The sequence below is a fragment of the Trichechus manatus genome, unplaced genomic scaffold (assembly GCF_000243295.1).
Source record: "Trichechus manatus latirostris isolate Lorelei unplaced genomic scaffold, TriManLat1.0 scaffold00077, whole genome shotgun sequence".
Classification (NCBI taxonomy): Eukaryota; Metazoa; Chordata; class Mammalia; order Sirenia; family Trichechidae; genus Trichechus; species Trichechus manatus.
In genome coordinates, this window is record NW_004444013.1 from 886,714 (window position 1) to 912,409 (window position 25,696).

Here is a 25,696-nt window from a genome sequence, read left to right on the forward strand (position 1 = left end):
TGGTGGCTGTTTACAGTGTCTGGTGCTGTATATGACTGCCTCTCAGACCCATAGCCAGTCAGATGACTTACGGGGACAGGCAGAGCATCTGCTCCTTCCTCATTCCAGCTCCCCATTGCTGCTACTGGGCCACCCTGTGACTGGAATTCTCCTGCCTTCCCCTGTCTTGCCTGTCATCCCATCATATCTGTCTCGACCTCTCACCAGCGGTTTGGGTTCATACTCATAATGACCAGAACGCTGGCTCGTTAGGAAAACCTAGGCATTTACTTGGTCAAAGCTGGAAACCTGGTGAGACATGCTTCTCCTGGCCCAGCACACCCAACCCCGTCCATGGCAGTATGGTGACTGGACTTGTGACCCCAGTGCCTCCCACAGAGCCAGCGGGCTGTGCTGCAGCTGAAGGGCCGCATCAGTGAGCTAGAAGCCGAGCTGGCTGAGCAGCAGCACTTGCGGCAGCAGGCAGCTGATGACAGTGAATTCCTCCGGGCGGAACTAGATGATCTCAAGAAGAAGCGAGAAGACACAGAGAAGGCTCAGCGGAGCTTGACAGAGATAGAAAGTGAGTGGTGGGGGTGGGGTGGAGGCCGGGGAGTGCAGAGTCTCGCTTAGACTCAGGATTAAGGATGAAGGTTGGGCAGCAGAGCCCAGGCCTTGCATCCTTCTAGAGGAGCTGTCAGGAATGCCAACTCTTGTCATGAGTCAGAAGGGCAGATTGTCATCAGTCCACCAGGTATAGAGCTCTGAGACGTGGAGTCGGGAATATAGGAGATGGTGAGGAGAACCTTCCCTGGGAGTGTATATCTGAAGAGAGGGAGACAGGATAGATAGCCTAAGAAAAAAATTCACATAAAAGCCCAAAACATTCAAAAAGTAAATGCTGAGGAGGCATGAATCAGTGGAACAGTTTCCGTCAGGTGAATTTTTTTTAAACAAAGAGGACTTCCCAGAGGAGTTTATTTAAGTAGGGTTTTGAGGGAGAGAAAGGAGGAGGACATTCTAGGGGCCCTGGCTTATTGGAAGGACGGCAAGGTTTCCAGCCAGGGTAGACTCCTTACCTTGGTCCTTGACAATACAGGGAAAGCCCAAGCCAATGAACAGCGGTATAGCAAGCTAAAGGAGAAGTACAGCGAGCTGGTTCAGAGCCATGCTGATCTGCTGCGGAAGGTAGGACCCTCAGCCCCCTCTGGCCATCCTGCAGACCCCACAGCACAAGGGGGACAGCAGCTCCAGCCTTGTGGCTTCTCCAGATCCAGTGCCCCATCAGTTTCTAGTGGGCTGCCGCCATTTCTTGGGAACCACAGCGTTTCAGGCTCCCTTGCCTCCTGTATCTTGAGCTTCATCCTAGATACCAGCCCTACTTAGATTATCTGCCACCTTTATTAGTTTTGTATAACACCTGAGAGTTGAGTATCTGAGGATGATAGCTTTACTCTCACTTCCCTCTGGGCAGGAAACTGATTCCTGTGTCCAGCTCTAGGGCACTCACGGTCTGAATGTCATCGTTTGTTCTGGAAGGACGATGTCCTTTAAGCCTGAGATAAGCCCGTTCAAGACATTGTTCTTCCCTTACAGAATGCAGAGGTGACCAAACAGGTATCAGTGGCAAGACAAGCACAAGTGGATTTGGAAAGAGAGAAAAAAGAGCTGGAGGATTCCTTCCAGCGTGTAAGTGAGCAAGCCCAGTGGAAGGTGAGTGGAGGGAGACATGCAACAGGAAGTGGTTGAGGGGGTCTCTCCGAGTTAGAGGCAGGCCTTGAGCACTGCACAGATCAAAAGACTTTGTCTTCTGTCTGTCCACAGGCAGTTCTGTGGATTAGTCCATGCTATCCAGCGCTCTTGTGCCGTGGGAGGCCATATGTATACCATACAGGACATGGTTACCAATGGCATACATGGGTTAGGGGCATGAAGTAATGAACAGACCCAGGTTGAGTGGGGTTAATCAGCAAAGGCTTTCTGACCTGCAGACAGGAGAATACCCACTGTGTTGGGAGGATGCACAGCCAGACAGAGGCTGAGAGGATGAGGCTTAGTGAGAGATGTCAGATGGGTGAAGCCTTGGAGTTAGAGTGGTGGCTTTCACACTTCTGGCTGTAACCCAAAGTAAAAAATACATCTAGTGGAAATAAGGACTCCCTGGCTGCTAACTGAAAGGTTGGTTGGAGGTTCAAGTCCACCCAGACACACCTTGAAAGAAAGGCCTGGTGATCTACTTCTGAAAAATCACCCATTGAAAACCCTATGGAGCACAGTTCTCTGACATCCATGGGGTCATCGTCAGTCAAAACTGACTCGATGGCAACTGGGGAATGGAAATCAAGGCTTCACCGTGAATACTTATCCTTAATATGTGAAGGCACTTGGATATTTCTTGCTTTACTTATTTCATTTTGTTAAAATGCTAGTTTTGAATTCTTACAAATGAATCACAGTCCACTCTTTGGAAAACACCACTTAGCAAAGAAATCAAAGAAAGGGAATCATTTCAAGATGTGTCATTCAACAATATACCAGATGCTGGTCTACCTGGATTGGAGACCCTGTTCTACTTTAATTAGTGCTATAGGCTCAAGCATAACATTTGGGAAATGTCCCCAAATTCCTCCTTTGACATTCCCCTTAGGCAGAAGTAAAATTTTGGTATACTCTGGGGTCCCACCTCTTTTTGTTGAAATACAGTGTACATACAATAGAGTGCACCAATCTTTCATTTATACCTTGAGGAATTCGTGTATTTGGTTATGCCTTGCAACCACCACCCAGACCAGAGTCATCCTGCTTTTCTTCTATTTCAGACTCAAGAACAGACGGAGGTTCTAGAGAGCTTGAAGCAAGAACTTGCCACCAACAAACAGGAACTCCATGTCCTCCAAGGCAGCCTGGAAACTTCTGCCCAGGTAATTGGGCGCCTCTCTCTTCCTTCCGTCGCTCTTTTCCCTCTTGCTTCAGTATTGCTAGTGCCTAGCATCCAGCCAAGCTGGTCCCATCCATAGTCAGTGTGTACTCAGGGACTGAAAGTAGCAGGTTAACGAGATGTCACCTCCTGTTGCTTGTGGCCAAGTGGTGGGTCACCTCTGAGAAGGGGACCGTTGAATTCTCCCGGCGTTCCCTCTTTTCTCTTGTGCTTGCCACTGCAGTCCGAAGCAAAATGGGCCGCCCAGATCACTGAACTGGAGAAGGAACGGGACAGCCTGATGAGTGCCGCAGCATGTCGAGATGAGGAATTATCTGTTCTTCGGGAGCAGCTGGAACACGCCCAGCTCAAACTGTCCAGCACACAGGTGAGTGATGGGGACCCACTTGGACTGACATGGCCCTGACCCACTGATGGGCCATGGGCCTCAGGTTGTGGGTGGAGGTAGAGAGGCTGTGAAAGGGGCTGAGGGGCTTTGGCCTGATTGCAAAGGCATCTGGAGGCAGAGTTCCTAATGCCAGCATGCCCTGTGTTACCGACAGAGCAGGGAAGGGAAAGCAGAGCTCTCTTTCTTGTAAGAAGCCCGCTCTCAGAAAGGGATGCACTTGGGTTGCAATGATCCATCCCCATAGCCTCCTTGTGGTCAGTGTCACCCACCTGTGGAGAAAATTAAAGGATTTTTCTCTGTGTCAAGGTAACTGGATTGGACCTCATTCAGACCCACTTGAGCTAAGATGCCAGGAATCCCAGCTGTGTCACAGGTGGATGCAGCTCAAGGCTCAGTGGACGTGTATGGCTGACTCTCATCTCCCTGGACCTTCCTAGGAATCTGTGGAACAACTGGTGAAGGACCAACGGAAGGTGCTTCTAACTGAGTCCAGGATGGCTGCGGAGAGGGTGGTACGAGAGGCCCTGAGCCAGCTTGAGGAGCCCACTCTCATCAGCTGTGCCGGATCTGCAGGTATCCTTCCAGCATCCCCCTGTCAGCTGGTGAATCCTTACAGCTTGAGTTGGTGCCAAATCCCGTGTGACACTTAGCTCGGTGGTTCTCAGTCTGGCTATATGTTAGAATTATCTGGAGAACATTTAAAAATACAGATGTCCAGGCCCCACCCTCACTCAGTTAAACCAGAATCTTGTAGGAGAGGATCTGGGCAGCAGTAGTTTCCAGAACCCTGCCAGGTGTGATTTGTTAGCAGGTGTGATAACTACAGCTTTAGTCAGTGGGTCACACTGATGAAAGCAGAGCTCTGGTAAAATTGTGAAGGCACAGAGGAAGAGGAGCAGATGGCCCAGTGAGCTTTAAGTCCAGCCAGGGAGACATCATAAAGCACAGAGTGGCAGACACAAAAATCCCAGCAGCACAGCCACAGGTATCAGCAGGGACCCACACAGCGTGTACAGGAGCCCTTAGGACATGCGGGTGGAGCAGCAATCAGGTCAGAGAGACTGCTGGAGGAGAGCAGGTGGAACAGCATCCTCTGGTCACAGGGTTTGCACAGTCCTGGACATAACGATAAAAACATCTCATGACAGCTCATTTTCAGAGGGGATGCGTTGGCCAAGTAATGAGAGGTCCCATTGACAGATGAAGCAAGAGCGAGGGAACAGCTGAAGTTGATTTTTTATTATCAAATAAAAAGGTCCCAGTTTATGAAGTATACAGCAAGGACTATTTAGCTTACTCAGCTGGGGACCCATCAGTAAAGAAACACAACAGTTGCAAATGAGGGCGCACACTGAGCACCTACTTCACTGAGGAAATGCCAGGACACAGCGTAGTTGTGGGTAAATTTGGAGAAAGAGATGTTATGAACTGGGCTTTGAAGGAAGAAATAGGGAAAGTGGGCAATAATGATAAAACAGGTAACATTTATTGAGCACTTACTGTGTGCCAGAGTCCCACGGTGGTACAAATGGTTACGTGCGGGGCTACTAACAAAAAAGTTGGCAATTTGATCTGACCCAGAGGCACCTCAGAGGCAAGGCCTGGCAATCTTCTTCCGAAAAGTCACAGCCATGAAAATCCTATGGAGCACAGTTCTACTCTGAAACACGTGGGGTCACCACGAGTCAGCACTGACTCGACGGCAATGGGTTTGGATTTTTTTGGGTACTGAGTGCCGGGCACTATTCTAAGTGCTTTACATGCCTTGCCCCGGCTAATCCTCATAGTGACTCCATGAGGTAGCACTGTTATTCCCATTTTTTCAGGTGAGGAAGCAGGTACAGACAGCCTGGGATCACACCACTAGTAATGGCAGCGCCAGGAGTCACACCTAGGCAGTGTGCCTCAGGAGCCCATACTCTGAGCTCTCCTGCTCTGCACAGTCCCACAGCCCTATGTACAGATGCATGGGAGGCACAGAGACCATGATGTGTGCAGAACATGATCATGAATTAGCCTGCTAGAGCCAAGGGTCTAGGCTCAAGAGTAATTAAAGTCAAAGGGCTGTGAAAGACTCAACAGGAAAGTTTTTGCTGGGCAGTGATGAGAAAGGAAAGGAGAGGCGGAATCTGGGCTAGGGATGCGGTCGCCCTATTTCTTGACTAAGGGACCAAATAGGCTCAGAAGCGTAGCTTTGGATGTTCCAACAAGAGATCGCTTACATCACATCAATACCTGTGTAGCCAGCAGTCTCTGCTCTCTTACCCATCTTAGGGCAACTCCTGCGGGGCCAGGGTCACTCACTAGGTAGGCTCGTCCATCAGGTGGCTTAACTAGTGAGGATGCAGACAGCTCTGAGAACTCATCCTCTGACTTAGTCTCTTGTCTTCCCTTTCACAGACCACCTTCTCTCCAGGATCAAGTCCGTTTCCAGCTGTATTGAGCAGCTAGAAAAAAGCTGGAGCCAGTATCTGGCCTTCCCAGAAGGTGAGAAGGGAAAGTAGGGTCTGCATTAGTGACGGCTGGGCAAGGTCAGAAAGGCTGGAATGTGGAAAGAGTGGCAGGTTCCTGTGATACCCCTCAACCAGGACTGAGAAACTTTCCTTTCAACTCCTGGCAGATATCAGTGGGCTCCTCCGTTCAGTAACCCTCCTTGCCCACTTGACTGGTGACACCATTCTTCACGGTAGTGCTACCTGCCTTCGAGCCCCACCAGAGCCGGCTGACTGTGAGTACCTGGGCGTGAGGGCCCATTTATGAAAGCAGGGGGAGCAGAGGGCCTTAAAGTCTGTCACCTTGCATCTGCAGCACTGGCCGAGACCTGTAAGCAATATGGCAGGGAAACGCTCATCTACCTGGCTTCCCTGGAAGAAGACGAAAGCCTTGGGAAGGCCGACAACACAGCCCTAAGGAGCTGCCTCAGCAAGATGGCGGCTATCGGCGAGGTATTGTTATTGAGGAAGGTTATGATTGTTCTTGGGTGTGAGTGCCAGTGATTTGCCAGAGAATTAGTGATTTTCTAAGCCAGTTCTTTTTGCACTTAAAACTTGATTCTAGAAAATAAGAGTTTAAAGCTGGAAAACCTGACCACCTGAAGGACTTCCCAGGTTTAATTAATTCAGTGGCTATTAACTGAGAATCTGCTGTGTGTGGTCATCACAATACTAAACCCACTGAGTCAATTCTGACTCATGACGACCCTATAGGACAGAGTAGAACTGCCCCGTAGGGTTTCCAAGGCTATAATCTTTATGGAAGCAGACTGCCACATCTTTCTCCTGTGGAGCAGCTGGTGGGTTTGAACCGCTGACCTTTCAGTTAGCAGCTGAGCCTTTAACCACTGAACTACCAGGGCTCCCTCATCACTATACTAAAAACCAAACCAAACCCGTTGCCATCGAGTTGGTCTCGACTCATAGCGACCCTATAGGACAGAGTAGAACTGCCCCATAGGGTTTCCAAGGAGGAGCTGGTAGATTCGAACTGCCGACCTTTTGGTTAGCATCCAAGCTCTTAACCACTGGGCACCGGGGCTCCATATCACTATACTAGGCAACACCAAGGAGGAATAAGCACAGTTTCCTGGTCTTCACAGACTTTTATCTGGTTGGGAAGGTAACACCTAAAATGGAGATAACTGTTTATTCATTTATTCAATAAAGATATAGTGAATGTGTCCTATATGCCAGGAATTGTGTTAGGTATAGTAATATAGGGACAAATAAGACATGGTCTCTATGGAAAGAAAATCAACCATTTCTTCTACAGTGTGATGAGAACTGCAGTAGAAATCTACTTTAAGAGTACAGTGCAAGGCGGCATTTAATTAATTCTAAAAATGTGTGGCAGTAGTAATGCAAGGAAGGGATCAGGGCCAGAGTTCAGGTCCTCATCATCTCTCATTTGGACTCTTAAAACAGCCTTCTGATTATTTTCTCTGTGTCTGGCCTCTTTGCTCTACTCTTTTCTAAAAACAGATCTGATTATGATACCTCTCATTTGATAACAAAAATCAAGTTATGTAGCTTTGACATACAAGGACCTTCTCAGTCTGGCCCTTATCTACCTTTCTGGGGCCCACTGCCCTCACCTTAGAGTGTTGGTAGGATGCACTGTAATGTACTGGCTGACATGACTGTTTCCCCTGTCAGACGAGCCCCTCAAGGATAGAAACCACATCTTATTCATGCTGTATTCCTGGTCACTGGCAGAACTACCTGGCAGGTGATAAACACTCAGCAAGTGTTTGATAAATTGAATAGGCACATGGAGAGAGCAGAAAAAGATAAAAAGGTGGATCTGATAGGAAGGTACAAGGGGAGAAATGGACATTGAGGTTTTGGAGAACTTGGATGTCTAGATGAAGAAAGATGATGGATAATGGGAAATCAAAAATTTTGTTCTTAATAATAGTGACATTTTAGTAGTATTAAACCGGGGGTGGTGGCCTAGACAGCATTACCACAGTCTGCTTTCGTTAGAGAAAGAACATCTTTCTCACTGTATTAGGTAAACTGAGAAGTCAGTATTTGATTCAAAGTATATAAGATACAATGAAGAGATAAAAACATAAGTTAATGAAAACAAAGCCCTTTCCACTGATAAGAATACAAGATGTGGCAGAAAGACCATGAGCAGGCTTTCTTTCTGCCAGTAGGGCTGACGAGATATTCAGAGAAGTCTTTCCAGCACAGGAGCTTTATAATGATGGATGCAATTTGGAAAAGAGATCTTCTTAATTGAATGGATAAAAACTAAGGAAATCGTAGAATCGGAAACCAAAAGGATGCTAGAGCCAGGGTTTGTCCTGTGGGAGGGGGTCTGCCCATCTCTGGTGGCCTAGAGCTCAGATTTTATGGGCCACACATACAGAGGAGAATAAGAAACAAAACCTAGGGCCGAGTAGGATAGAAGAGACCTTCCCTGCCAAGAGAGGAGCCCCAGAGGATTACAGCTGAATCGAATGCATGGAGAAAAGCCTGCCCTCCAAAAACCAGTTGCCATTGAGTCTGTTCTGACACATGGCAACCCTACATGTGCAGAGTAGAGCTGCTCCATAGGGTTTTCAAGGCTGTGAACTTTTGGAAGCAGATCACCATGCCTCTCTTCTGAGGCACCTCTAGGTGGATTTGAAGTGGATGGGTTCAAACCACCAGCCTTTTGGTTAGTAGTTAAGTGCTTAACCGTTTGCACCACCCAGGGACTCCTCTGCCCTACAAGGGGAGACCTTATTTCAAACTTAGTTCTGGGAAGAGGAGAAGAAAACACAGCTCCCTAGAGAATTCCTAACCACAAGCCACCTTTACATGGGTTCAGGACCGAAATCTCATAACTACCCTGTCTGGCATGAAAATCCCAAATTGAAAATTAAATGTAAAGTAGTCAGGTTGTGGTGTCAGGTATCTGGCAGAAACAGATCCAAATTGTCTTTGAACCTAGGCCTCAAAAAGTTTTTAAAGATAAAGTCCCAAGGAATATAAGTCACAATAAATATGTTTGATATGTTTAAAGAATTAATAAAAGGTATTAAAAGTATAACAGAGGAGTAAGATATTTTCAAAAGTAACCAGATCTAATCAAAAAAGAACCATATAGAACTTTTAGAAATGAAAAATATAATCACTGAAAGTAATAACTGTATACAGGTTTAACAGCAGATTAAAGCAAAGCTGAAGAAAGAATTAGTGAACTGGATGATATAGTTGAAGGAATTGCACAGAACGTGACACAGATTTTATAAGATGAATCAGAGGTTAAGAGACAAGGAGGAATAGAAGATCTAATCCGTTCCAGAAGAAGATAATAGACCATGTCCCTTTTTTTTTCTTCCTCTAAATAATGTTTACTTTTGCATGTTTTGCAGATGGAATCATTTTGTATGTATTCTTCTAACAACTTGCTTTTTCAGTCAGCATTCTGTTTATGAGATTTCACCCACATTGATACATTTTCACTGCTCTGTAGTATTCCATTGTGTGAATATATCATAATTTATAGCTGTTCTCTTGTTAATAGACATTGGAGTTATTTCCATTTTAGAGCTATTGTGAATGTGCAATGATGATCATTCTTATGTGTGTCTCCCGATGTATATGTGCAAGAGTTTCTCTGGGGTGTATACCTAGTTATAGAATTACTGGGTTATAGGATTAATCTCACATGTAGAATGTTGAGTGAAAAAGCAAGTCATAGAAAAAGACATACAGTATGATTCCCTTTATATAAAAACCAAAACATGCAAACAAGATTTTGTTTAAGGATGCATCCATATGCTGTTTTTAAAAAATATTAAGACATGAAAACCACTCTCCTGAAATCTATGTTTATCTTGGAGTGATGAGTCGGGAGGATACAAAGGGGATTTCAAAGGTACGGATGATGTTTCTTTAAAGTTAGGTGGTGGATAACATGGATCTTTATTCTCATTCTTTAAACTAGTCATATGTATTTTATACTCTTGTATGTATAATATGTAACATTTTAAAAGTCATGGACTTTGCAATCAGACAGGCCTGAGTTCAAATCCCTCCTTTGCCTTTTATTAGTTGTCTAACTGTGATCAAGACATTTTATCTCTCTGAGCCTTGGCTTCCGTCTATAAAATAGGAAGAGTAACTGCCTCATATGATTGCTGTTGAAACAAAGTTAAATAAGGGACAGACCGTCTGGTTGGGAGACATCATACATATTTGTAAGAGTTGTTAAAATACCTCCCAAGCAGCAAATACAGTTGACACTGTCAACTGCTGTGTGGTCAGGGCCTGAGTAGCTGCAGCTAAATAAGCTTATGGGGTTAGGTAGGAATGGCTTTTTAGAAGGAGGTGGATTCTAACTGAGGTTCCAGAGTGAACATTGTAGAGACTACCAGATGAGGTCTGCGAATGACATCCCTCCATGGCCTGCAGAAGTGTTACATGGTGGGGGCCCTCCTACCTTCTGCCACCCTGTAAAGGTTGTAAGTCGGCCAAGGAAGAATATAGAGGTCCAAGGGTCATGTCACACTTTTTATAGGAGCTCTTACCCAGAGGCCTGGATATCAGACAGGAGGAGCTGGGGGACCTGGTGGACAAGGAGATGGCCGCCACTTCTGCTGCTATTGAAACCGCTACAGCCAGAATTGAGGTATGGGGCTTGCTGCAGGGCCTCCTCAGCTGACGCCGTTACAGCCAGAATTGAGGTATGGGGCTTGCTGCAGGGCCTCCTCAGCTGACGCCATTGCAGCAGCCCTTTGGTATCATTGCCCATTAAAAGTATCTCAGTCATTCACTAAGGCTACAGAGGTCCCCACAGAACAAAGCAAAGCCCAAACTCACTGGATTCTCTGAGAGAGAGAAAATGAGGAGGTCCTCACTGAAGGAAGGTAAGCAGTTTCCTTAAGAGTAAGATGCTTTGGTGTCAGACTATCCGAGGTTCGAGTTCTAGATTCTAGTTGTATAACTTCCAGTAAGTTACATTAACCTTGCTAAGATTCAGATTTCCTTTGTAAATGATGGCGATAATAATAGTACTTACCTCATAGGGATGTTGTAAGAGTTAAATGAGATAATGCACATTTATCTCAGGACTATGCGCTCAATTAATCAGTGGTACTCCTAATCAGTGGTAACAGTTGTCTTGGGAAAAGCTGAGCGGGACACCACTTGAAAGGTCATATATCACTCCTTTACTGGAAGACTTAAGCTGCCCGCCTTGGTATGAGCACCTGCCTCTAAGGCCCTCGCTGATGACAGAGCCAGCCTGCTGTAACTGAATTCTGCCCAACTAGAGCAGAGGTCTGGATTCTTTTCCTGACTCTCTCGAGGACTTGGATGAGTACTTCTAGATTGAGGTTTCTCAGCTACCACAGGTTGCTGGGCTCAGTGTGGAGTACATCATGGTTTCTCAGTACCCGTGCCGTATTTCGAAACCATGCTTCTTTTTAACAGGAGATGCTCAGCAAATCACGAGCAGGAGACACAGGAGTCAAATTGGAGGTGAACGAAAGGTCAGTCTGAGTAACATGGTAGCAACTAGGTGGCCAACAGAGGTCTTCTTGCATTGGATTATACTTACATACCCGTTAGGGAATTAGAACCAAACGGTAGCAGCCACAGGGATGGCCTGAGTCTATATAATTGTCAACAGCAGTATTAATGATGGAAATAATATTGCTACTGCATTATAAGGATAAAGAAACCCCAAGAGTTATCACTTACATAGTCCTTATGAAGAAGATCCACAGTCAAGTCTTCTATTCCTTCAGGGCTTTACCCTCAGAGCATTCCAGCAATTCCAGCTCCTTCCCTGCCTCCCTTTCCCGTTCCAAGTTTGCCTGTGTTTAAGGGTGAAAAAGATCAGAAGTCTTTATTGCTGGTGGTCTCTCTGCCCCTGGCCTTTCTTTTGCAGGATCCTCGGTTCCTGCACCAGCCTGATGCAAGCTATCCAGGTCCTGATTGTGGCCTCCAAGGACCTCCAGAGAGAGATTGTGGAAAGTGGCAGGGTAAGTGTCTGCGTTTCCCAGTGCCGCTGTCACACAAATACCACAAGTGGGTGGCCTTAAGAACAGAAATTTATTTTCTCACAGTCTGGAGGCTAAAAGCCTAAATCAGGGTCTTGGCCGTGTGGATTCCTTCTCGGTAGCCCCTTGGTTCCTTAGTGATCCTCGCGTGGCGTCTGTCCTCCCCTCTGTATCCTTGCTTGCTGTGTCTGTGTTGTTGTTAGTTGCTGTTTAGTCGATTCTGACTCATGGCAACCCCGTGTGTGCAGAGTAGAACTGCTCCACAGGGTTTTCAAGACTGCGGCCTTTTGGAAGCAGATTGCCAGGCCTGTCTTCTGAGGCGCCTCTGGATGGGTTCAAACTGCCAACCTTTTGACTAGTAGTCAGCACTTAACCACGCAGGGACTCCTCTCTGTGTCCGTGCTGCTCTTCATATACTAAGAAGTGATTAGGTTTAGGATCTACCCTGCACTGGCATGACCTCAGCTGATGGAATATATTACAGTAGATTGCATTATGGAAGGTGATTGCATTACATTAGATGACATCTATAGGTATAGGGATTATCATTCCAACACATATTTTGGAGGGACACATTTCAAACCATTACAGTAAGCATGGGTGCGGGCCTGCAGACAAGGAGAACAGAAATCAGTTATAGATTCCCCGTTCACTGAGTGGCTAAGTCTACTTGATATGGCTCATCCAAATTCAGTGAAATCTGGTTATGCTGCCATCACATCCTGTGTGTCTGTCTGAGAGACGAGCTGCCACTCCAGTGGATGTTAGTAGGTGCCATGGCACTACCACATCCCTAGAGAGCAGCCAGCTGTAGACTCACTTCCCCAGGGCAGACACTGATGGCACCTCCTCTGGAGCCCCACTTACAGTGCTAGTCTGGCCCTCTGAAGAATAAGTGGCAACTTTAGAAAACTGGGCAAATCAGTAGTACAAATCTGGCACCGTCCTCTGCTATGGAACGTTCCCAGCAGGCTCTGTTATGTCCCTTGCCACCAGCAGTCACCTCACAGCTATTCATAGACAGACTCTTGTCAGCATCGTCACTTCAGTGTCTCACTCCTTTGCCGGCGCTGCTGTTTGTTCCTCACAAGTCTGTCTGCAGCTGCAGCTCAGGAGACAGAGGTCCTGGGAGGGGCTCTGAGCCAGAAAACAATTCTGTAAACAGAGAAGCCATATTCACTTTGGTGATGCTTTTTATTAGTCTGAGAGGTGATGTTTTCTATCCCCAAAATAGAAAAGGGAACTAAGCAAGGCATACCTGCAGACTCTCAGATGATCAGACACTTTCAAAGCATAAAGCCTATTTTAAATCCAAGTGGAAATAATTTTTAAAAAGTATTCACTGTGTACTCTCCTCTTTTGGCAAATCAGAGAGAGTGGCTAGACTCCCTCCAGATCATAAGTTATCCATATATTTTTGTCCCTTATATATACAATATAGAAATGTTATAATAGAAATGCTATGGGCTTTAAAGGCAGAAAAACCTAGTATTTATGTCCATTTATTTCCTGCATGACCTTGGGAAAAGTATTTTGCCTCTGAATTTCTTTTTCTCATCCAATAGATGGGAATAATAATGCTTCCCTCTCAGGGTTACTGTGAAGACTATATGAGATAATGTGTGTAAGAGCACCTGGTACACAGTAGGCACTCAATAAAGGCAGCTATGATTATTTTTCACTTCTCTAGGGTACAGCATCCCCTAAAGAGTTTTATGCCAAGAACTCTCGATGGACAGAAGGACTCATCTCTGCCTCCAAAGCTGTAGGCTGGGGAGCCACCGTCATGGTGTAAGTGTCTGTCAGTCCCGGGGCTCCTCACCCCATCCCCTTCCATTGGTCCACCCAGAGACTAGCTGAGGGAAAAAAATCTGCCCCCTTGAAATGAACTGTTGATCAAGGAAGTGAATAGACTAAAAGTTTGCAAAGGAGCCTGGGTCTCCTGGGGCCATGGGAGCAGGGCTGGCATGCATCCTTCCTGTCTAGCCAGTGTGATAGGAGTGAGCTAGAGGAGGGAGTAGAGGGCCTGCAGCTGTCAGTAACACAGTCCATCTTATCCTCTCCTGACTCTCAGGGATGCCGCTGACCTGGTGGTACAAGGCAGAGGGAAATTCGAGGAGCTCATGGTGTGTTCCCATGAAATTGCTGCTAGCACAGCTCAGCTTGTGGCTGCATCCAAGGTAGGACCACCTGGGAATCCCGAGGACACTGTCAGACCTGGCTAGATTAGAGAATACTAGTACTGTGAAGCTGATCCCCAAAACAGATGATTTCTCTAGGGTCCAGGGAGGTTGGATCCCAGATAAAAATTCCACCTCTCAAGGGTCCCACACTTAACAAAAAAAAAAAAACAAAAAAAAAACCCATTGCCATCGAATCAATTCCAATTTATAGCAGCCCTACAGGACAGAGGAGAACTGCCTTATTGGGTTTCCAAGGCTGTAAATCTTTACAGAAGGAGACTGCCAGGTCTTTCTCCCGCAGAGTGGCTGGTGGATTTGAACCACCAACCTTTTGGTTAGCAGCTGAGAACTTAATGCCTGTGCCACCAGGGCTCCTGTCCCACACTGCTCTCCTCTAAAAGCCTTTCATCTGTCACCAAGGAGCCCCTCTGCCCACCTCACCCCATGAGCTCCTCTTGGCTCCTCTCACTTTTGTTGGAAGCCACCTTTGAGGGTCCCAGCCATACCAACTTCTGATTAGCAATCACAGCACTCAAGGAGAGCTCAAGTAAGAATATGTCCGCACAATAAACAGATTATCTGGCTCGGCTGCAAGGTTCCACAACCAATATCTGCCTCTTCAAGAGTCTCCAAGTTTGAACAAATGCCCCAGCTAATCTAATGCAATGGTCGTAACCCAGATCCTCTCGGGGAGTCTTACAGTACTGCAGTGAGTATTCTTTTATCATACTTATTGCTGTTCCAAATTAGGCTTTCACAACTGGAACAGTTTATCAGAATCAGTGATGAAATATGCACACCTGTGTTCATTGCAGCATTATTCACAATAGCAAGAAAATGGAGAGAGCCTGAGTGCTCTTCAGTGGATGAATTGATAAGCAAAATATGGTACATACATACAGTGGAATACTATGCAACCATAAAGAACAGTGATGAGTCTGTGAAACATATAACATGGATGGATCTGGAGGACATAATGGAGTTAAATAAGTCAATCACATAAGGACAAATATTGTATGATCCCACTTTTATAAGAAGACAAGAATATAGAGAGAGAGAGACCAATGTTTATTGGTGATTACCAGGGATAAGTGAGGGAGGAGGGGAATTCACTCTCTAGATCGTAGATGCTTGTTATATTTGGTGATGGGAAAAGTAACACCAAATGTGAGTGTAGTGAGCACAGCTTGACCAAAGTAAATGATGCCACTAACTGCACAAGAGAAAAGGATGTTTGTGTTGAAGAATATGACGTATATGATCTGGCAACAACACCAACAATAACCAACATTTGAGTGTATACTCACATATGTAGGTGTATAGACATATATGTGTACGGGTAGGTACAGGTGAGCGCATATGTTTGCATAAATAGAAGTATCTATATGTACATGTACCTACAGATAATGTGTGTGCACACGAATATATTCACAGAGGACACAGTTACAGATACTTCTCAGACATAAACACCTTGCAAGATTGGTTTTCTGGGTTTGAAGGCTTCGTCTCATCAGACAGCTCAGTCAATTGGCATAATAAAAAAAAAACAAACCCGTTGCCATTGAGTTGATTCCGACTCATAGCGACCCTATAGAACAGAGTAGAACTGCCCCATACGGTTTCCAGGAAGTGCCCGGTGGATTCAAACTGCCAACCTTTTGGTTAGCAGCTGTAGCTCCAAACCACTACACCACCAGGATTTCCAATTGGCATAATATAGTTCACAAAGTTCATGTTCTGTATCATAGTGAGGTGAGTAGTGTCTGGGGTCTTAAAAGTTTGCGAGCAGCCATCTAAGATACAACTATTGGTCTCTACTCGTAAGGAGCAAAAAAGAAAGAAGGAAACCAAAATCTCAGAGAAGAAACTAGTCTACAGGGCTAATAGCCTACACAAGTCACAGCCTCATCTACCTTGAGACCAGAAGAACTAGATGGTGCCTGGCTACCACTACTTACCGTTCTGATCAGGGATACAATAGATGGGAAAAAAATGTGGAACAGAACTCAAATTCTTAAAAAGTCCAGACTTACTGGACCAGTTGAGACTAGAGGACTTCCTGAGATACTCTTTAAACCTTGAACCAAAACCATCCCCTGAGGTCACCTTTTAGTGAAACAACAGATTGGCACACAAAATAAAGGATATTATACGTAAGTACGGGGCTCCATTAAAAAAATGTCCGTATGAGACCAAAAGGTCAACAGTTACTCTAAAGCAAAGATGAGAAGGTAAGGAAGCAGGGAAACCAGAGTACTGGAAATGGAACAACAACGCAATTAAAGAAAATGTTGACACATTGTGACAAATGTAACTAATGTCACTGAACAATTTGTAAGAAACTGTCAAATGGAACCTAATTTGCTGTGCAAACTTTCACCAAAAACACAATAAAATATTTTAAAAAAGAATCAGTGATGAAGCTAGAGTTTGGGGCCACCAAGCAAATAAAGCCAGGAATAGTTTTATTATTAAGTGACATGCCAAGGGTGACCATGTAGGCAGCAATCTTTGAGAAGTTGACTGGTGACAGTGAACCACACAGATTTGTCAGGAGCCATCAGGCCAACCTATTTGACTCAGTCCTTGTTGCTCTGTATTGTGTGAACCTAAATCTGCTTTGTCATGACAGGTGAAAGCTGATAAGGACAGCCTGAACCTTGCCCAGCTACAGCAGGCCTCTCGGGGAGTAAGCCAGGCAACTGCCGGGGTCGTGGCCTCAACCATTTCTGGCAAATCACAGATTGAGGAAACAGGTAGCTTTTCTGAAGTAATGCTTTTCTTATCCATCCTTTTAGCTCTTGTTACATTCTTCCCCTCCATGATCCCAAGTACCCACAGTTTTGTTTCTAAGTTCTTTCTTAGGTATCATCTTTTTACATTCATACTTATAAGGTGGGATACCACATAAGCATGCTGCTTGTATCGCTATGGTGACAGGCCCTTAAATAAATTTTCCTGTTAGCTATTTTTCTGAATTCAAAGAAATTACTATATCTACAGCCTAGGTTGCCTGTAGGGAGATCTGATCCTGGTTGCTCTGTAACTGCATCTTCCTTCCTCTTCATCCCTCAGTTACTTTAATGCTGTGTGTTGGCAAATGCCAGACCAAGCATTTCAGCAGAGGCCAACACTAGCCGTCTCTCAGGCGAGAGTTAGCCAGGGATATTATGTGACAAGGCCTTCTCATTTCTCATTGCAGACAATATGGACTTCTCAAGCATGACGCTGACCCAGATCAAACGCCAAGAGATGGATTCCCAGGTAGGAACTCCATCTCTAGGTTCTAGTCAGTCTCTATTGCCTTAAACATTGACCCCAAAGATTATTCCCATGGAGAAGAGCCATTGAGAGAGACTGGAAGGAGAAGGGGGGATAAACACGGTTACACCTAGTAGCCCAAGAATGAATGTAAATGTTGCTGGAAGAAATACTGGAGGTAGAGAGAGGTGATCAGTAAAGATCAAAATCTTAACTCTTGCCCTCTAGTCTTGGACTAGTGTTCCTCTGAATGTTATCAGGGATCTCCTTGTAGTCCACAAGTGGTTATTTAATAGTCTTACTGTACATAATTTTTTTAATGTGAATTATTTGTGATGACCTTTAATTTAAAGAAACGTTAAGTGACCCATCTGTAGACCTTTACCAATCCAAATCTGGATTCTATCCCAAGGCCAGTAATTCTAGAACAATTGTATCAAGCCACTGTTAGCTTATCAAAGGCAATTTCTCAGTTGTTCAGCAAAGTTATGCCATGAAAATAGGAATCAATGGGATACTGAAAAAAATCTGACATACTTGTTCTAGAATTACTGGTCATCAGCCTTGGGACAGAATCCAGATTTGGACTGGTAAAGGTCTACAGATGGGTCACTTAACATATTTAGGAAAAGTTATGTGGCCGAACTTCTGTCTAAATACTGAAAGGACTGAGCTTAGTCCTGAGTCCTCTATCTCACTGTCTTGCTTAGTGGTCTCATCCAGTCCCTCTTGACTTTAATACCATCTGTATGTTGATAAGGAGCCCTGGTGGTGCAGTGCTTAAGAGCTCAGCTGCTAACCAAAAGGTCATTGTTTTGAATCCACCATCGTTTTAAAACCCTATGGGGCAATTCTGCTTTGTTCCTATAGGGTCGTTATGAACTGGAACTGACTCCATGGCAATGGTTTGGGTTTGGTTGGGTTTATATACTGATAAACACCAAATTCTTCTCCCCAGCCTAGATCTTCTCCTTGCGCTCCATATTTAGACAACTGCTTACTTGCTGTCTCCACTTAGACGCCCAATATGTACCTCATACTTAACATGTCCAAAACATAACTCTTGATCTCCCCCACCCAAATCTTCCCCTCTCCTATCTTCTCTGACTTAGTAAATGGTACCACCAGCTACCTGGATGCTTGAGTCATCATTGGTTTCTCTCCTTCCCTCACCCTTGACATCCAATCCATCAGCAAGTCCTATCAACTCTAAATCTCCACAACGTAGCCTGAATCCTTCCACGTTTTTTCCATCTCCCCACCCTAGTCTAAGCTACCATTGTCTCTCTCCTGAACTATTATAAAAGCAACTTACCTTACTGTAAGTATGTGAGTATTTATTTCAAAACAATCTTGTGGGAGGGTGGAGAGAATAAGAACGAGTTTAGCTGAACCAAGTCTGGCTGTGAGTTGATAATTGGTAAAGCTGGGTGCAAACCTGGGTGTATAGTTCACTGTACTGGTCTCCATGCTTCTGTGTATGTTTTAATATTCCATAGTAAAATTAAAAGATACTCTTTGTCCCTCTATAGTTCATTCATTCTCCACCTGTTTCTAAAACATAAATTATAACATGTCACTTTCCTGCTGTCTTAGTCATCTAGTGCTGCTCTAGAAGAGATACCACAAGCGGATGGTTTTAACAAAGAGAACTTTATTCTCTCACAGTCCAGTAGGCTACAAGTCCAAAGTCAAGGCATCATCTCCAGGAGAAGGCTTTCTCTCTCTGTCAGCTCTGGAGAAAGGTCCTTGTGATGCATCAGTCTTCCTTTGGTCTGGGAGCATCTCAGCACAGGAACCTCAGGTCCAAAGGACGCGCTCTGCTCTGCGCACTGCTTTCTTGGTGGTATGAGGTTCCCATGTGTCTCTGCTCGTTTTTCTCTTTTATATCTCAAAAGAGATTGCATTAAGACACTATCTCATCTTGTAAACTTCATCAGTATAATCTCATCACAGTGATAGAATTTACAACACATAAGGAAATCACATCAGATTACACAATCATACAATACTGGGAATCATGACCCAGCCAAGTTGACAGATATTTTGGGGGGACACAATTCAATCCTTGACACCTGCTTAAAACCTTCCAATGGCTCCTTCGCACTTAGGAGAATATCCAGACTCCTTACTCCAGCCTGTGGGCCCTGGGTGAAATTATTCTGGTCTAGTTCTCAAACTTCATCTCATGACCTTCTCCCTCTCTCTCATCAACCATACAGGATTTCTGTTCTCCCAGCCCTTCAAGCGTATCCTGCCTTACAGCCTTTGCTCATGCTGTTTCTTCTTCCTGGAATATTCATCCCCAGTTGTTTGAACTGCTGATTTCTCTTCTGGTCACTTAGGTTTTAGCTCAAATGTTCCTTCCTCAGAGTAGCCTTTGCTGACCACCCTTAGTCTTTATCACATCAGTGTGATGTTTTCCTTACGATCTGATCTTTTCTTGTTGCTTTGTCTCGTCCTTTTGTGGGTAAGCAGAGATCTTTTCTGTTCACCACTATGTCCCAGCACCTATGATAAAGCCTGGGGTACATGATGGGTCCTCAGCAAATAATTCTTGAATTAATAAATAAATTAATGAGTAGGGATAGCCAAGAACCAATCTTTCCTTGAGTTACAGCAACAGAAATAGTACAACTGTCCATGCCTTTTCCTGTAGCAATAATAACCCTAAGTTGCACTAACACCTCAGAGATACCAAAACCACCATATTTGGTTCCTACCTGGAGTTCTAGAGAACTGCGATTAAAGGAGAAGGGTTACAACTGGATTAGAACAGGTAGGTTAAACGTTAGCATGGTTTTTGGGTCATGATTTATCAGAGAAACACAAGAGAAGCCCTAGTCCCAATTAGGCATTGGGTTTGCAAAGCATCATCCATTTCCAGTAGAGGGTCACAGTGAGAAAACATAACAGCCCCTGGGATAAAAGGATGAATATAAGAATAGAGCAATTAGAGCATAGAGGAGAGTTGAAATTGAGAACTGGGTAAGCTATGGAAACAAGGTGAATAATATGGAAGAAAACAAATGTGGAGGAAAGGCATTAAGTCAAATTAGATAGTTCTCAGATAGCTGATCAAAAGTAATTTCCATTTACTTTCTCCACAGGTCAGGGTGCTGGAGCTAGAAACTGAATTGCAGAAGGAGCGTCAAAAACTGGGAGAGCTTCGAAAAAAGCATTATGAGCTTGCTGGTGTTGCTGAGGGCTGGGAAGAAGGTGAGCCATCTGAAGGAAGAGGAAGCTGGGTGATGAGGGCTTCCTCTCTACCATGACAGAATGAGGAGTCCATCGGGTCGATGAATTCCCCATCTCTGTTCACAGAACATACTGTCTCTTCAGTTGTCTTTAAGCCTAAACCTGGGGTAAACTGTGGTGAATTGAAAGCTTTTTTTTGTCAGTGAACATTGACCAGTAGACTGTCATCACTCACTCACTCCCATCCCCCTCCAGGTCATTAGCCTGGTTTATCCCTATAGTTCCTGGCCAATATAGCGTTTCATAGTGAATAAATAGTGGTCAGTGGAGACCTAGTAGACAGGGGCAGGTGGATTACAAGGTTCTGACTGTGGGAGCCAGTGGTGGGCAACAATGGCCAGGAGATAAGAAGGGTCAGGAGCTGAGAGATGGAGTAATATTTGGCCCACCACCATACAAGTCTGCATGTGCTGGTTTTGCAGCATGTCCAGACTGGCCAACTCAGTCACAACTGAGATGGTCAATTCTTGTTGGGGTTGACTAACTCTGGGAACCAACCAGAGACATATCCTAGTCTCACTTGGACACTTAACGTTGGAAATAGATGATTACACCATGTTTGTCATTGTGCTATATTTTAGAACCCGTATGGTGGCAGTTTTTGTTGGTTAAATGAATGCATGCAAGCAAGGAAGTACTATGAAGCCTAATTATTGACTTTTAGGAACAGAAGCCTCTCCCCCTACACTGCAAGGAGCAGAAGCCGAAAAAGAATAGAGCCAAACCAATGCCCCATACGTCAGAGTGTAAGTTCTTAGAACCAATTTATGTATTTGTTATCCCCCCAGCTACAGACTAACTCCTTGGAGTTCCGGTGGCAGCCACACCACTCCCAGTGACCCTCAGGTCAAAGACTACCACTCCAAAATGACACCATTTCTGTTTTGAACCCATCTGACCTTTACTGCCCATGAGCAAGACCAAGGCAGAGGGATCCCAGGCTAAGAGAGAGGACCTCCATCCCAGTCCTGCCTGCCTTATTCTGCCCACACCAACCTGTATCCTTAGTAGAAGGGCCTGTAGTACTGTTGAGACTTGGAAAGGAAAGATCTTATATATTTTCTTTTCTGTTTTCTTCTCAGTCTTTTCATTTTCATCATTTGCACAAACTTCTGGTCATCAGAGGGCTGGTGGATTCCAAACCAAGACACTACCCTGAACATGTGCACTGAATCAGAAGAACAGCAGGAGTGTCCTGGCTGAGAATGCCAAGGCAATTCTCCCCCTCTTTTGGCAGTTCCATGGATTTCCACTGCTTCTTATGGTGATTGGTTGGGATTTTTGGTTTTATTTTTGAAAGTTGCATTCATATAGCTAACTCTCCTTTGGGAGTGCTGAGTTTTCAGGGGCCCCTACACCACAGCAGTTAACAGTGATGGTGCTGCTCAGGCTTTACCTTGGTGCTCCACATCAGCCTCCACACTGAGTGTCCTGCCGAGGGAGTGAGGGTCAGCCAAGGCCACTCCCCAGGGCCGAGCAGAGCTGCAGGGTGACCGCTTTCTGCAAAAGGCAGAAGCAGAGCGAATGCCTTTCCTTCCTAAAGCTGGACCCCAGCTGAGAGCCTGTGCCACCTTCCCAAGTGAGAGGGCTAAAGCGAGAGGGGAAAGGAGGGTGCACACAACCCAGGTCTCAGGAGACCCCTTTCTTAGGGTTCCTTATGACCAGGCTGAAAAATTAGCACACACCTGAATGGAGCTGATGAGAGTAGCCACACTACTTCCCCATGCCACATCATGCCTCCTTCATACCCAGCCAGGGCCCTATAAGAGGGAGCATGTCAGGGATTTCCGGTTCTTTTCCCCAAATGTCTGCCTTGGCATCCTCTAGAATCTGAAGAAGAAAAGTTCCATGTTCTACCTAATTAACAGACCCAGAAGATCAGGCCAATTTGCTCCATCAGGAAAGAACCCTACCTGGTTTGGTACCTTTAGTATTTATTACTAACCTCCTTTGAGTAGCACACAGCCTATGGAAAGATGCTTTGAGCAATCAGGACTTCAGGGATAACCATGGCAAGTCTCATATTGCTGCCCTAGAACATCAGCTTCAAGAATCAGAAACAAGGCCAAGATGCCATGGACTGTTAGCAGCTGGATCTGTAAGCAAGCAGGCTGCTCAGAGCATTTGGGTCAGGGAAGAAGAGAAAGGTAACCACTGGCTCAGACTCCTTTCAGCACAAGTCCCAGCTCTCGCTGCCCTGCTGACTAGATGGGGACAGAGGGCACATTAACAGCTTCCTAGAGATGGGCAGACTGGCAGCACTTCTCCACCTCCCAGAGGACCCCAGTATTTAAGTGACCTTTCGATCTTGGAAAAACAGTGTCTTCCTTCGTTAACTGTAGCAATTCATAGGTAGTAGCCAACAAGCACTTCCCAGGACCTGTCCCAAAGGAACATGTTAAGTTTTGCTACATGACCGGCTGTGAGACTCCTGTTCAATCACTGTGAAACAAACCCCCTCTTCTAACCCAGCCCAGCTCCCTCTGCATTTTCTAAGTGGGACACTCAAAAAACAGTCTCCCAGAAACTCAAATGACTATACTCAAAAGTATGATCTCTATACCGGGCTAAGGAGGTATCAGCAGCAGAAACTGAGCGGTCTTATCTTAGTGCTTCTGTGTGCTTAGCATTTTTCCATTCCGAAGCTCAGAGGAGTGGCGGGTGGCTTCTCTGACCCAGTTGTGTCAATTAAATCCATCAGTGTATTCTCAGTGTGGGTCAACATTTCCAAAGGTGGTTAATCCTCATTTCTAGAGTCCTGGCCATTCAAACTATTGTGCTCCAAATTACCAGTGGGGGGGACATCTAGTATATTGGATCAGATTAGTATTCTGTGCTGAAACACTCTTTCTTACAAGAAGCCTCGATAATTTCTAAGATCTTTGTGGGCTTAGTAGAACAGTTAAGAAAGCACTTAAGCACGAGCAGAGGCCAGTTGAGTCTCACATGAGGAAACATCTGTCAGATGTAGTAAAATTGGTTCATAACAGCTCAGATGAGAAGCTAGTCCTTTCTCCAGCCAAAATCAAATGTCGTACCTTGGTTACTCTTAATGAGTGTGTTACAGTTGGTGTGATTAAAACAGGAATCACATCTTAAGGCTAAAAATGAACCTCACAGCTTTTTAGTCACATTTAACTATCATTAGTGACTAAAATTGAACATGTCTCATGGGTGAGTGTAGATGGGTCATAACAAGACAGGACAACAAAGTAATGGCTTATGATAAGAGGTTGAGGTATACCTGCATTTCTTATTTAATTTTATAATACAGTGCTCTCTCTGATACCTCTAGAGTAAGGATGTTTGTACATAATAAGGAGTATAATAGGAGCAAGGAGTTTAACTTAGACTGGAATTTAGATTATTTACAGAGTCTGCTGCCCAGAGTACTTTCCCTGGGATCCCACCTGAACATGAGTTCTTAACCCAGTAGCTAGCTGGAAGAACCAGACATTGTCCAAAGCATCCTTTCTTGGAATTATTTCAGCTACCAAGGTTTACACCAGGTAACACAGGGATCACAAGGACATGTCCCCTCGGTCAGGTTAGTTTGCTTTGGCCTCTCACCCCTAAGGAGGAGCTGGTTCTGAGCCAGCACCTGGAAGTTCTCAGTTCTCCATCAGCTCCTTAGTTGAGAGGGGTCTGTTGGCTCCACTTTACCCCATCTTTAATAACTGGCAAATTTTTTGCTACCTTTACCATCTTTCCGAATCTCTGAAAATCCTTTCTGCCAATGGAAGCCTTCGGTCCCAACATTGGCCTTCCAGCTAAACAGCTTTGCCCTCTCTCTGCCATCCTTGGTCCTCCAGAGACTGTTCTGCCTGTAGCATAGACCACCACCACGGGCCTGTCAGCCATAAACACAGCAAACCCTGCCGGCTGTTTGCTGCTCGGTTCCTTCGTCTCCCAGGTCCACACCAAATAAAGGATCAATAGCCCACAGTGGTGGCACTGCCTTTTACCCCAGGAGCCAAAGCAATGGGAACAACTGGTTAGATGCAGTTGGGTCCAATTCTGAGAGTAGAGATTTCCCAACATGTCTTTCAGGTGACTCTCAACTACCTCAGGTTTGAAGGCCCTAAATTAAGCTACTACTTATAGGGACAAACCGAAGAGGTTCAGATAAATCTTGGGGATAACATAATTGTCTCAAACTTATAGCAGCTCTTGCACATTTAGGTTTGCAGGGATGGGGTTGGGTTTGTTCTGTTTTTAACCTTTCTCCCAGTTTTCCATTAGAATAGTTCCTATAAAAGAATTTCATTTTTCACTGAGTGCCTACCTTCCCAGGGCAGGTAGCCACTGGCTTTTGCTTTCTTCCAACAATACTTTTATTATGGTATTAAGATCTTTCTTTGTATAATACATTGCATCTGTGTTTTCAATTTTTCAAATAAATATTTCAACCTGGCAATGGAGAGTAGTGGTGATAACTGACAACTAAAGTGTCTTTGAGGTCTAGGGTTCCAGTGAAAAGCCTGCGTTTACACCCTGAGGTTCACTGAATCCACTTAAGCTCTGCGCCTTTGGGAATACATCCTTAAGAAGAATTTTTCTGAGAGGTACAGTTGTTACCACATTTCCTTAACTGGTTTAGAAAAAAGAAACATTAGTTTACACTCATTAAATATGTTCCATCCTCTTCATACATTACCCTGTCCTTGCGAAGGATCAAATGGAAAATGCCAGGGTGGTCAGGGTAAATGACCTAGAAGGCCAGGTCTCTGATTAAAACCGCGGGGCTCGGGCAGTAACTACTACCTTCTCCACCCTTAAAATGCAAAAATAACCTGACACCTTAAAATTGGATATGATGAATTCTGCTCAGGGACAGAAGCTTCCAATCAGGGTTTCAGAATAAGCCATTCACAGTTACTAGATTAGGAGAGAGAGCTAACAGAATGGGGCTGGATTTCATGGCGACCTTTCCACAGGATGGAACTTCTGCAAACTAACGCTTCCAAGGAGACCGACAAGGGGAGATACAGGGCAGGCCTGAGGGTGGTAAGTGGGGGATTGGCCCAAATGACTCATCGAGTAAGGAGAGAATGAGGCAAATAATAGAAGCTAGAGCCTAAAACTAAGGAGGTCAAAGAACCAGGAAAACAAGCGGAGAGGAATAGTGTTGAAACTGCCTAGTGGGAAGATGAGCAGGACAGCACAGAAGATGGAACACTTGCTGACAGCTG

The 25,696-nt window shown here is 45.0% G+C and overlaps 1 protein-coding gene across 4 annotated transcripts in view; it reads left to right on the forward strand.

Moving 5' to 3' along the window:
* Positions 1-24,921, forward strand: part of HIP1 (huntingtin interacting protein 1) — a 105,908-nt gene extending 80,987 nt beyond the window's left edge. Inside the window, exons 14-32 of one of the 4 annotated variants that reach the window (XM_023735271.1) lie at positions 367-562; positions 1,079-1,167; positions 1,576-1,692; positions 2,799-2,900; positions 3,141-3,284; positions 3,743-3,878; positions 5,706-5,792; positions 5,926-6,033; positions 6,114-6,250; positions 10,317-10,427; positions 11,231-11,289; positions 11,691-11,784; positions 13,493-13,593; positions 13,877-13,982; positions 16,618-16,741; positions 17,188-17,249; positions 20,357-20,465; positions 21,169-21,250; positions 21,587-24,921. In XM_023735271.1, coding sequence (XP_023591039.1) covers positions 367-562; positions 1,079-1,167; positions 1,576-1,692; positions 2,799-2,900; positions 3,141-3,284; positions 3,743-3,878; positions 5,706-5,792; positions 5,926-6,033; positions 6,114-6,250; positions 10,317-10,427; positions 11,231-11,289; positions 11,691-11,784; positions 13,493-13,593; positions 13,877-13,982; positions 16,618-16,741; positions 17,188-17,249; positions 20,357-20,465; positions 21,169-21,221 — 1,935 coding nt within the window. In that variant the 3' untranslated portion in view covers positions 21,222-21,250; positions 21,587-24,921. Of the gene's footprint in view, positions 1-366; positions 563-1,078; positions 1,168-1,575; positions 1,693-2,798; positions 2,901-3,140; positions 3,285-3,742; positions 3,879-5,705; positions 5,793-5,925; positions 6,034-6,113; positions 6,251-10,316; positions 10,428-11,230; positions 11,290-11,690; positions 11,785-13,492; positions 13,594-13,876; positions 13,983-16,617; positions 16,742-17,187; positions 17,250-20,356; positions 20,466-21,085; positions 21,545-21,586 lie in introns of those variants that run through there. The other 3 variants (XM_023735272.1, XM_023735275.1, XM_023735273.1) reach the window with 3 other exon arrangements.
* The last annotated feature ends 775 nt before the right edge of the window (positions 24,922-25,696 follow it).